At 47.1% G+C, this 12,967-nt stretch overlaps 1 protein-coding gene and 1 non-coding gene across 8 annotated transcripts in view; one reads left to right on the top strand and one right to left on the bottom strand.

The window, feature by feature from the left end:
• Positions 1-12,967, top strand: part of MTCL1 (microtubule crosslinking factor 1) — a 125,626-nt gene that overhangs the window by 91,652 nt on the left and 21,007 nt on the right. For all 7 annotated transcript variants that reach the window (XM_046024935.1, XM_046024932.1, XM_046024933.1 and 4 more), the window contains 3 exons: positions 509-739; positions 2,181-2,372; positions 10,314-10,481. In XM_046024935.1, the coding sequence (XP_045880891.1) occupies positions 509-739; positions 2,181-2,372; positions 10,314-10,481 (591 nt within the window). The remainder of the gene's footprint in view (positions 1-508; positions 740-2,180; positions 2,373-10,313; positions 10,482-12,967) is intronic.
• LOC123954807 lies at positions 1,585-1,689 on the bottom strand. The gene has a single exon (XR_006821167.1). It is a non-coding gene; the product is annotated as a small nucleolar RNA U13 (small nucleolar RNA).

Raw genomic sequence — 12,967 nt, 5'->3', positions numbered from 1 at the left:
CCTGCTCCCCCATCCACCCACCTCTCTCTCCTGCTCTCTGTGGGCCTTTCCATCAGCTTGCTTTCTCCTGTCTTCTGAGGGTGGTGCACACCAGAAGGTTTAGGAAACCGAGGAGAAAGGTTTCCACTTCACCTCCCCCCACTTACAATTGCAGTGTGCCTTTTGCAAGCCCACAAACAGAGCGCAAAGGGAATTGGCATGGAAGTCCGCTGTGAGCCGTCCATCCGAGAAACGATTTTCCTGAAGTGTAGAGACCTCCAGAAACACCACGAGAGACTTGACAATGAGAACCGACGATAACACCTTGGTTTGAAATAGCGTTTACTTCCGAATCAGAAAACTCTTGAGGTTTCCTAAATAGTACACCTCTCAAGGAGTTTCCTGACTTTGGGGGAGTCTGTGTTTCCTGTCCCAGGGGCAACTTGATCAAAACTTGGTTTAACTTGGTTTGGTTTTGTGGCACATTGGAATAGCTGCCGTCACACTCGTGTCTCTCTTTCCATTCAAGATGGAGGAGGAGCACCTCTATGCCTTAAGGTGGAAAGAACTAGAAATGCACAGCCTGGCTTTGCAAAACACCCTCCATGAGCGAACCTGGAGCGACGAGAGGAATCTGATGCAGCAGGAGCTCCGGTCCTTGAAGCAGAACATTTTCCTGTTCTACGTTAAACTCCGGTGGCTGCTGAAGCATTGGCGGCAAGGGAAGCAGATGGAGGAGGAAGGGGAGGATTTCACTGAGGTACACCCCCCCGCAGCCCCCACAGAGAGTTCATCCCTGCCCCCGCAGCCCCCATGGAGAGTTCATCCCCCCTCCACAGCCCCCATGGAGAGGTCATTTTATTTGTGTCGGTTTTGTTCTTGACCTCCAGGCACTGCTGTCCCTCTACACCCCTACGCACAAAGTCACATTCTGTTACTTAGGATGATTTTATCAAGCCCAATCCAGGCACGGGAAATGCAACACGTTGTCCAGTTCTATATTAGACCAAGAATTCTGTGCTGTCCGTTGGCCTCGTGGTCAGAGCCCTCATCTCGAACTCCGCTCTGCGTGAAGCTGTGCGGCCATTTCTTCCCCTTGCTGACCTTTGAAGTCATGCACCTTGTCACCCTGGGGTCCTTCCTGTGTGTCTCTTGAGAAGCCTTGCTGGTTTGTCAGACTGAGTTCTGAATCTTTCTGTCTCCTTTCCGTTTCGGTTTTTGTTCCTAAATGCTAGAGCCCGTCCAGCCTGTGCAGTTTGACAAGGGTCTGTGCTCTGCTCTCGATGGGTCTGAGTTTTGCCACCTCTGACATTTGCATACGTGCCCCCCCTTCTGCCTGCACTCCCAGATTCACCACAGAAATAGCACAGTCATTTGCTTTCTGGTTGATTCTGATTGATTCGGTCCCTGTGGCCTCTAGCCCTGCGGGCTCCTTCCAGCCTTGCCTTCTGGCCACTGCCACAGGGTGTGCGCTGGGCAGCCACGCCCCTGGATCCTTTGTCTGCTGCTTCAGGGCCTCGTGAATATTGGTTTCCTCTTAGCCCCCAAAGACTTTTCATCTGCTTTTCGCTGTATGTAATTTTTTTTTTTTTTTTTTTTTTTTTACGTCAGATGGGTAATGTGCCTAGGTCGTAACAAGGTTTAAAGGGTGGCACATACCACACAGAAACGTGAACACCCAATCATCATGCTTACGAACTACAAAAGGATCTTCACTGTATGTAATTTTAAGTCATCCTAGGAAGGGGCAGATAACGTTGTTTCTTTCTTCAGGGAGGAGTGTCTTCCCAAATTAATTCAGCCTGCTTCCAGATAACCTTGACATTGAATACCACCTTTGAGCAAAGCCTAGAAGTGGTTGTGAAGTTTACTGCTGATCAGTGCTTTGGAGTTCCTCCTCCTCCAGCTTATAACACTGTACCTGTAATCAATAATGATTTATAAATAATAGAATTTTTCATGATCGAAATAAGTTACAGTCAAATTTCCAATCTTTTCTGACCAATTGGGTACCCACAGTGTGCTGTTTACATGAAGAAGGTGGCCAGTGAGTGAAATGGGCTAACTGAGCATATTCAGGAAAGGGCTGAGAAGTCAAGACATGATAACCCATAAAGGGGAGAATTACCCTCAAGCAATAAACCAGGCTGCAAGCAAAGGGGTCGGGTAGAGCTGTGACAGTTGTCTCCTGCTGTTTTCAGAGCGAGCATCCAGAGACCCTCCCCAGGCTCAGTGAGCTTGGAGTTCAGGGGGAGCCCAAGGGGGACAGCCCAGACCGAGATGACAACGGTCCAGGCTTTTCGATGGGAGAGCATTCTGCAAACCCCGCGGTACAAAGTGGTGACCATGGATCGAGGCTGCAGCCTGCACACGGGGGACAGCTCCACAGGCAGGTGGGTTCCAAGGTTTCAGCTCCTCATTTGACCCACACCTGGGAGAATAGACTCGTAGCCTACGTCTGGGTCATCTTACTTTATGTGCTGTGTTCCAGGGAGCGAAAACTCTGAGCGCCTGTGGTGGCCTGTCACTGTACTTGTGCTAGAAATCATATCATTAAGGCTTTATTTCAGGATCAGCCCATTGGTCCATTTGCCTTACACATGTCAATAAGGGGCATGGTAGGATCCGATCAGTTGGAAGGGCCAGCCTGAGAAGGAGAGGGGGGAATTATAGAGTGGTGTGTGGAAGGATCTGTGGCTTTAGAAAGACTGATCTTCTTCCACGAAAGAGACTTTACCGGCGGGGGGGGGGGCGGGCAGCGCCCTCCTCCGGGCCAGAGAAAGAAGGTACAGTGCTCTTTTTGTTGATGTTTGGATGAATGGGCATCGGCGGCCTCACGAATTTGGCAACCTCGTGCATGAGGAGGAAAGAAATATTTTTTTTTTTTAATCCCAAACATGTATAAAGTGTTTCAGGTTCTTTTGGGGCCACTCGGAAAAAAAAATATTTGATGACACTTAGAAAAGCTGAAAAGCATATATGGAGATGGGATTTCAGTGCATAATATGAAATCATTATGAATGTTGCCAAATGTCACATTTATTAATTATTAAGCAGATAGCCCCTGCTTAATCAGCCAAAAGATACTGTTGATGCCGCCCAGACTTTTTGCGCTTCTCTACAAAACAGCAGCTGTGTCGGCTTTGGAGTGCTGAGAGACCCTGGGAAGTACCCAGTGTTAAAGCTTTCTTCCTCGCAGCCTTCCTGGTCTGAGTCCTTTCCGATCCTGTGTCGCTTCTTTGAGGGTTCTGTGGGGCAGAGCCAGAAGCCCCAAGCCCTAGACCCTTGGCTCTGGCAGGGAGGGGCAGGACCGGGCGGGCCCGAAGTGCACAGTGACGGGGTGGGGCCATGTGGCTCCCGGACCGCAGACATTTCTGGGCACGCCCTGTGTGCTGGACCCCACAGCTGCGGCTCCTCCCTCCGAGCCTCAGAGGGCCAAGTGGGAGAGGGCTATCATCAGAACTGTGGCTCAGATCCAAATGAGAAAAGTCGTGATGTCTGAGCGCAGGCCTCGGGGATGTGTGTCTTTCCCCGACCCCACTCCCCGCCGCCCCCGTCTGCATTCTCATCTTAGACAAATCAGATTTTCACAACTAAAGAGCTGTTTTGTCTGCACGCCCATCCGCCCTTCATTTCCCCCTGAATAATATGACTCAAGAAAGAGGTTGCACTTTCAAATGAATGTTTAATTACACTTATTAGGAAGTTTGTCATTATGCCAGTGTCCCTGGGGAGTTCTTAACGCGTGGAGTGGAGTTTTCCAGCAATGGCTCTAGTTAGGAAATACAGCGCTACTTTGCAAATAATCTTCAAAAACCTACCGCTTTTACCATTTTTCAAAGAGATGTCAGGCAGTTCTAGAAAGCATCCGTGATTAACTCAGAGAGCAAGCACTCAGTGACTGACTGCCACTTAGCTCTAAACCTGTCGTGTCTCAGGTCACGTCTTGGGTGTTTCCAGCCCCTGCGCCTAGACGCTTAGGAAAAGGGGAAAAATGTAACACATCTGGTTTTCTAAACAGTTCTCACGGAAAACGTTACCCTGGGGGCGGAAAATAATGTAAAGTCAAGTCAGCTGGAACCTCACATTCAGCATATTTTAACATCATCTCTCTTCACCCACTCTTCCAAAGCTGATTTTTTCCGTTAGTCCCCTCGGAAGTGGCAGTAGGAGCCGTGCGTTTCCACTTTGTATGGTGTGCAGAAGAGGCAAATGGGGCGGGGGCAGGGGAGGCAGCCTGCAGGACCGGGTGCGGTGGGCAGATCCAGGCGGCCTTTCATGGCCCCGTCTGTCTACAGGAGTCAAGTGCACGAAGCTGTCCGCCCGAGGACAGAAGATTAATGCGCTCTACTGTACGACAGCTGGTAGCCTGGGAGTGAACGTTCTCTGTTAGCAGATTTGCCTGCCCTTCCGTGGCACGGGTATTAGCTAGGCAGCCTGCCCGCAAGAGCAGGGACACGTGTCCCGGAGAGCTGCACCCTATTCAGCAACTCTGAGAACCTGCCAAGGTGACAAGCAGCACGGCAACGTGGCCTACCTCCTGTCCCAAGGCTAAACACACTAGGGACCTAACTCCCTGGACCTTGGACTTCCGCTGTGTGTCATAGTGAGCATTCTCACAGTTGAACACAGTGGATGGCAAAATGCATCATTGTCCAAAGAGGTTAAAAAAAAAAGAAAAATGCGTGTGTATCAAGTCACCCTTGGGAATAGTTCATAAAAGATTATCAGGTTGGAAAACGTTCGGCTGTGTGAATGTTCCCCATCAACTGATTTTTAGTTACAGGACTAGTGATCTAGCGGCCGCGACCCGATTATCCTCGAGAACAGAAAGCACTTTCAGTTTGCCCGGCCTTCTGGAAGAGCTGGAAAATAGGCAAGAGCTTATTGTATCGCTCTCACTGAGCTCTGGGACGCTGGCCATGACATGAAGCTTTTGAGATCCACATAGGCATTTTATGCTTACTAGGAGTTCCCAAAATCAAGATTTTTAATGCAAGGTGACTAAGAGCCCCAGCATTATGGCCCCGTGGTTCCACTAGCTAATTGTCTGTGAATTGGATTAATTTATTCAAAGAGAAGTTACTTTTTCCAGGGATGGGATATAATATTCTTTATTAAAGCAGCTAAGCATAAATATATAGAACCTAATTTAAAATTCAGAGCAAGAGCTAATGAAATTATGTTTCATGTTAGTCTTCACCTACAGCTGGTCCCTGAAGAGTCTCCCCTCAGGACCCGCTTTAGAACCGAGTGGCATCTGTCCCCAAGGATCTTTGTCACTCAACTCATCCAGAACTCGTCTGGGGCTCAGGGCCTTCAGAAGGCCCCCTCAGTAGAAGTCAGCCTCTCTCTTGTAGACCGAGTGCTTTTGGCACCCTGGACCTCCCAGTTGACTCATCTTGGTGCCCACCTTTTTTGCTTTGCCCAAGATGCAGAAACTTCCAGAAAGAGCACCTCTGCCAGATAAGGCCTGTACATCAGAAACTGTGATCTCTTTTCTTTTTCTTTTTTCCCAATAAGGAAGCTCTCCTCTTGAGCCTGGATCACTTTTACCTTCAATTTTGTATGTACCATGATTCATTTTTCAAACTCTGCAACTTTATAACCTCCCCTAAGAGACATGCAACTCTTTGTATAAGGAACCAGACTAGAGCTTATGATTATGAAACATTTTATGTTGGCTATGTGTTTTTGTCTGTTACTGTTACTGTGCAAATAGCACAGGCACGGGAGTGAAGAACCACAAGTACTAGAGGATACTCAGGAAAGGACTCTCCGGCCCCTGCCCCACCCCCCAGCGTCAGCCGCCATCAGCAGTAAACCCTAAACCTTGCTCAGAAGGGATTTCTTCCCCTCTGACCACTTGAATTTCATCACACCTGCCCTGGTTTTCTTGGAGCCTTTGGCTAACCTGTGTTATAACTTACTAAATGTATGTCGATCTTTCTTTCACAAGCCCACATCTACTCTTGGAAGCTCTCTGAAAATTACGGTGACCTGCCCCGAGAAGCCCTTGTGGCCTGGATCACCTGGCATGTTCTCAGCCAAAGGACAGATGATTTTTGTACATAAATGAATCTCTCATCTCTGTAACCCTCTACCAGGGATTTTCATGGCCGGTCTTCAGTGACTCATTCTCTTTTAACTGTGGGAGGATAGTCATTTTAGAAAAGAATCTTAAAATTAATCTGAATGAAACAATGAAAGTAAGAATGACAAATGGCTTCTTTATTAAAATGTGTCAATGTAGCCTTTCAGTCTGATCTCACAGTAAAGGACTTATCCTGGGACTCTTGTTGGTAGAGGAGTTGAATAGGATATGAGGTCCCCCTCTTTATAAGTATGAAATAGGAACTACGCCTGTGTTGGGGGTCGGGGACAGCTACCATAGCATTCTAGAACTCCCTGCCTATGTCTGCTAGCCTTGATGGACAGGAAGTAGAGGCCACCTGGCTCTCTGTGGGTCAGCCCGTAGCAGCCAGTCAGTGCATCTGTTCCAACTTTCGATTAAACCCATCTCCCAAATTAAGGACTCTGAGACAAGCAAAGTGGTTGATGATAGTTTAGCTCTTTCATAGAATTATGAAGCACCTTATCTTAGAAATATTAGGCAACAATGATTTTATGAAGTAGTTGTCATTGCATCACAAATATTTTGGTGTGTTCTCTTTCCCAGAAGCTTCCTTTTTACTTTCTGTTAGTAATATTTATTGTATTTTTGGGTAGCAGTCTTACTGGCAGAAGCCCAGCCTTGAACCTGTAATAAGGTTAGCACTTTATAGCACAGTCAAGCTCCTAATCCCAATTTTGGGATCATTGCAAGCCTTGCCGAAGAGAGATGAACTTGGAAGGGCTGAAATAACCTGAGCCTGTGGAAAAGGAAATGGTGGCGGTGATTTTATCCTGCTTCTACGCAAGAAAACCAGCCAGCTGATCTTGAAGAGGTTGAAAAATTGGTGGTTTTGATTGAAATTGACCTATACTCAATAGGTCTATAAACTAAAAGGTTGCATAATTGGGTCCCCAGCGTAGAAGTTTCAGAAAGTTCTGTAGCCAAGACGACTTTCACCCAAAGACCTCTAAATGGCCCAAAGAATCTTGATGCCATTCTTAACTTTATTAGGTCGTCTTTTTACCGAAAGCATTGCCCAGCACGGGCCCCCACAGAGAGAAAATGTAAGACAAGGCATTCTTTCGGGATGGCTTACTAATACTATTTCCATTGATCTGGGGATGGAATTTGTTTCCAGAGATGAGGTGGCTTCTCTTAGGCAAAATTAAAAAAAAAAATAAAATAAAAGCCTGGGTAGCGTATAATGTCAGAATTTAGATTTAGATATGTTGGCTCTGTTTGTCCAGCCTCGGGTGGGACAGACCGGGAGTGCAGTCTGCGCTGTGCACCTCCTGCCCGGGAGAGCCTGGCGGTTGCTACATTTGCGCATGCTCTAGTTCCTCCACTCTCACCCAGGGAACGGGATGGTTCGCGCCCTGGATTGATGTGAGAGGCTCATGAGGTCCTGCCGGTGAGCGATCGGCACGCCTGATTTAGCACCCCCTCTATCAGAGACAATTAGTATTACTTTTCATTATTGGGTTTTTGTACCTGAAGAGGTTTGAAGTATCCTGCCCATATGGGTCTTCCGAAATTTTTATTTGGACATCAGTACTCGCTGTTGTACACCAATGGTGGAGAGAGCTAGTCTGGCTTCTTGCAGTGACACATGCTGCTCCTGGGTGATAATCACAAGGACAGTAACATCCATTCCATGGACTCTCTTGCTCCCTTTGGCCACCTTTGTCCCAGAGCAATTTTTGAACTCATTCCATGGCGATCAATATTATACTGGTATAATAGCACATTATGATAATTATACTGACCCAACTGTGCATGAAAACGTTAAGGCTTAATTTTATTTAATCTGATATTTGCTAATGCCAGAAAATACTTATTTCCAGAAGATCCAAAATTTCAGTCTGCAAAAAGACTGTTCTGTAAACTCCTGCTTTTGAGGACCACGAATTCTGGTCCTCATGTTACCAGAGCCGTTTGGTGTGGGGCTAAGAACCCCGCAGTCTGACGATACTCACAAAGTAGGGTTTGTAGGGAGATATTGATGACATACAAGAATTGATTACATGGTTTTCTTTAGTGAGCATTAAATGACTATGCAGAGACTAGATCAAAATTAGTCCCATTACTTATGCTTAAAATGTTCTGACTTAAAAAGTAGTGATTTTTTAAGTTTAAAATCCAAAGATGAAAAGAGCATATGATGGCCTGCCTGGGTGGCTCAGTCGTTTGAGCATCTGCCTTTGGCTCAGGTCATGACTCAGGGTCCTGGGATCGAGTCCCACATCAGGCTCCCTGCTCTGTGGGGGAGTCTACTTCTCTCTCTCCCTCTGCCTGCTGCTCCCCCTGCTTGTGCTCTCTCTTGCTCTCAAATAAATAAAATCTTTTTCAGAAATAGCATATGAATCTATTATAAAACATAGTTTTTCTCAAATTCTGTACTCAGAAACGTATGTATTTCTGAAAAGATTATTGCAACACTTCTGACTCACCTGCACTTATATAATTTTTAAAAACCTTTGGTGTGGAGTTGAAAGAAACTGTTCTGCATTTATTACAGTTGTATACGTATCCTGAGCACCTCTCTGAGTGTAGTGGTAATTTACTTACATTTTGGTTGAAAGGAACGTGTAGGATTTTTAGAAGGCTCGCTGGCTGCTGAATCTTTCAGACGTTGCCTGGATTGTACTCTTACTGGTTTTAGTTTCAGAGCTATTCAAGTAAAAATTGGCGGTCAAGCGGAAAAAAACCAAACGGCTATAAATGTTAACAAACAGGCCTTTCTACCCCCATCGAAAGTCTACCGCATCTAATATTAGAACTCCAGACAACTTACAGGGAAAACTGGGGCGTTTTCAGTAATAAAACTCATGTTAAGGAGTTTCTCTTTTCTAATTCAACTTTCTCTAAATCTAAACGGATAGATAGCCAGAGTATCTTAAATTCTTCCCAAATGTGGCTGTCCATTTTCATCTCTGTGCATGTGTGTTTAAGGGATTAATGAGATGGTTTTAGAAGAATGACAGACTCTCCATGTGGTAGAGGAGAGCTGGGGGCCCTGTCCTGCTACCCTGGGCACAAGAGGTCTATCAAGCAGTGGGGAGTCTCTGAAAGTAAGGGGCTCTGTGTCCCCAGAGTCGAGACAGTCTAACTCCAGCAGAACTGAGAGAGCTTTGATTCTACCTGCCTTGTACATGCAACCAACAAGATGGTCCTGGGACCAGTCTGGGAGCTCAGGATGCACTTTTAGTGTTTTCTGTTGGATTGGAAGAGATGAGCTTGTGGCGTTTTTATTATCCAATATCATAATTGATTCAGTATTTAACTCGCTTGGACCGGCCTTTCTGATACAATGCCCATGCTGAAATGTACAAAGACAGCAGTCATGGTTTTGAAATGTGCTTTCCAAGGCAGGGTGAGTTTTAGAAAATAAAAAATCTTTTAAGTTAGGTGTAAGCAGATTAGTGATAAAAATCCCTTTTTCATTTATCAGACCTGTTTCCATACTTCATTTGAGATGAGCATTGTGTGGGCCACTGGAAACGTGGTTGTGGGTTGGGTTTGTCTGTCCCCATGCACTCACATGGGTGGTGGGGCGGTCGGGGGAGGCACAGGAGAACAAGCAGGTGCTTGGTTACTGGTGATGTTGGTGCAGCCGAAAGGAGGGACACAGTGATCCTCTCTCAGAAGACCATGAGGAAGCCCTCATGCACAAGTTAAGCATTTATATTTGACGTTGGATGCAAGCTCAAAATGCCATCCCCCCATGGCCATACTTATCCATCCAGAGTATGACCACCCTATATTTATAAGAGACACAGAACCTTTATTTTTATCTCTTCTGTTTCAACGGCTGGTATTAAAATGACAGCATATATAGGTGAGTATTTGTATCTTGCCGGATCTGCATTCCCAACCTTCGCTGCGGATGTCTGAAATCATGCTGGGCTTCCTCACAGTCCTGGCTTCCAGGCACCCTGTGGCCTCCTGCAGCTTCTTCCCTTCCGCTTCTGGGCCCGGAGCACCAGCCCTGAGTGCGGGGTCCCCCTTGCTGTTCCACCAGGCCCTTAGCGGCCTCAGCTCCGGGAGCCTGACAGCTGGCAGCATAGGGACCCTAGGGCTTTGTCCCACCAGCTGCAGAGTTTCCGCCTATTCTGTATTCATTGCAGTGGCCCCTTGGATGCAGCCCAGCACCCCCTTGATGCCATGACCTAAGGAATAGCCTTACATGGCAGAACCAACTCCATGTTCGCTCCCGCAGGTGGTGGAAAACCAGCAGCTGTTTGGGGCACTCAAGAGCCTGCTGGAGGACCTGCGCGCTGAGCTGCGCGAGGACGAGCATGCACGGCGGCGGCTGCAGCAGCAGTATGCCAGCGACAAGGCCGCCTGGGACGTGGAGTGGGCCGCGCTCAAGTGCCGCCTGGAACAGGTACCTTCCCGTGGGGGTCTCCCCTGCTCCTGCTGCGGGGCCTCTGCCATCCGGGCCAGATGGGGAGAAGACACAGTTCGACAAATCCGCAGTGATCGTAGACCAAAGAGCTAGGGCTCTGAGAGGGAATCCGGGAACAGCTGCCTGCTCGCTCGCTCTCCTTAATATACGCAGCCTCGGCGAGCCTGGGTGGCTCAACCAGTAGAGCATCTGACTCTCGATCTCAGCTCAGATCTTGATCGCTGGGGTCGTGAGTTCAAGCCCTGTCTTGGGCTCCATGCTGGGCATGGAGCCTGCTTAGGAAAAAAAATCATAATAATTACCAGCCTTTCCAAGGCACCTTTTTCTCCCTCCTGTTCCCTCTCCCAAGTATGAAACACAGTCCCCGCTGAGCACTTTTTGACAGCAGCATTTGTTTTTCCATTCTGTGTTGAACAAGGCTGTATTTCGCCCCATCAAGGGGTGGCCAACATGAAGTGGTGATAGGAACACACATAGTTCAGACAGGCGCAAAGAAAATACAAAGCGTGGCCTAGTTATCTTTGAAAAAGGCAAACGTGCATTCCTCTAGATTTCTCCAAATACTGAAAAGAGCTTATAGACCTTCCACTACATGCCCTAGAAGTCTGATTAATTTCTGGGTCCTTATTTCCCCTGGAGGAAAAGGAGGCCCAGAGGAAGTGGCTGGTCTCAGATCATGAAGCCTTTAGTGCTCGAGTAGAGAGAACAGGGTCTTACCTCCATCTTCCCAACCAAGCAGAGCCACCTCAGGGATTTTAGACCATGGCCATGGTTGTTAAGGTCAGACATCACCAGAAACGTTCTTATCTAAGCGTTTCCCCCCTGGAAACCCTTAAAAGCAATATCACGTCCTGCCCCGGGTCCTCTTGTTCTGATTATTTCTCCAGGTTTCTTCCAGCCCCTTGGTCACGATGGGAGGAAAAGTCTGTGCATCTTTGATAATCTACTTTCTAAGTCCTATTTTGAGGCATATCTTAACGTAATTAAAATTTTATATGAATTGGCTAGGTCATGAAAGAAAAAAAAAATTGCCCAGAAAGGAGACATCTTCCAAGTGGCCTTGATAAAAGATGAAAGAGCCTGTCATGTCAAAAGAAAACAGTGCTCTCCCCGCCCCCGGCCTGGTACCCACAAGTTCAGCTGCATGGCCAGCTGGCCCAGGGGAGCCCTGGATTCAGGTTCGCAGCCCCCAGTAGAGTGGAGACACCGCCTTCTCCACAGAGGAAGCAGCAAAGCAGGGCAAAACGGAAGCATCAGGCCAGGCTGCTGGAGCCACTGACCCAGTTACAAATCCTGTCTCCTTCCTGGTGGGAGAGTTTTACTGGAGGCTCTGTTTACCGTAGGGCACAGCCTGAAGAGTCAGGAGTGGAGACAAAATGAGTAAGATGCTCTCTGGTGAGCTGCCTTTAAACCTATTTTAAAATATGTTTATGGGGGAGAAAACTAAATATTTTCGCAGATGTAAACGTAGCTGAAGAAAGGAGGCCTAATCTTTGATATGAGCCAATTTCAAAATATTTCATCTTTGTTTTAGAGAAACCTGGTGGCCACCCACACGCATGCTACACATAAAGCCTCAGGGAGAATCACTAGACACCAAGAAATAAAATTAGGACTTCCGACTTAGAAGCCAGGTGGTAATAGGTAAAGACTCATCTTCTACCCAGATCATTTTAAGAAGTTTCTGAAACCGTTGCAGACCAGGAAGCAATGAATGTGGGCTGAGGCTAGTTTCTTTGTAATACTCCCATCTTTACTCTTCTTCTACTTAAAAGCAAAACGGGAAAATTCTCCCAAAAGTTAAGTATTTTATCTCTGTGGAGGTCATGTTGTGTCCCTGGCCAAATCTGCGATTCCATCAGTTCACTCCCAAGCCAGGCCTTGTTCTGGATGCCAAGGATCCAGCAATGGAGAAGACATTTCTTTTCTTTTCTTTTTTTTAATTTTATTTATTTATTTGACAGAGAGAGAGAGATACCACAAGTAGGCAGAGAGAGAGGGGGAAGCAGGCCCCCCACTGATCAGAGAGTCCGATTCGGGGCTTGATCCCAGGACCCTGAGATCATGACCTGAGCCGAAGGCAGAGGCTTTAACCCACTGAGCCACCCAGGCACCCCGAGAAGACATTTCTTAAAGGGGTTCTCAGTGCAGCGGGGTACCCGGACCAGGTTATATATATTATAATTTATAATAGTGTGATCAGTGCCCCACCAGGCCTATACATAGTGCTGTCGGGAAATAGGGGTGTGTTGGCCATGCACCTCAGCCTGAGGGTTTAGGGAGGGATTGTTTGTGAAAGTCCTGCTTAGAATGAGTCACAGAAGATGAATAAGAGTGGGTACATGGAAAAGGAGAGAAAGGATGTTTCAGGAAAAAAAAGCATCATGAAAAAAGGAGTATCTTTGAGGACCTGCACCTGGTCAGGTATGAGGGAAAAGAAGAATGTGCCAAAGATTGAAACATTA

The sequence above is a fragment of the Meles meles genome, chromosome 12 (assembly GCF_922984935.1).
Source record: "Meles meles chromosome 12, mMelMel3.1 paternal haplotype, whole genome shotgun sequence".
NCBI classification, from domain to species: Eukaryota; Metazoa; Chordata; class Mammalia; order Carnivora; family Mustelidae; genus Meles; species Meles meles.
The sequence above is the reverse complement of the archived record's forward strand: the minus strand, read 5'-3'. Positions and strand labels throughout refer to the sequence as shown.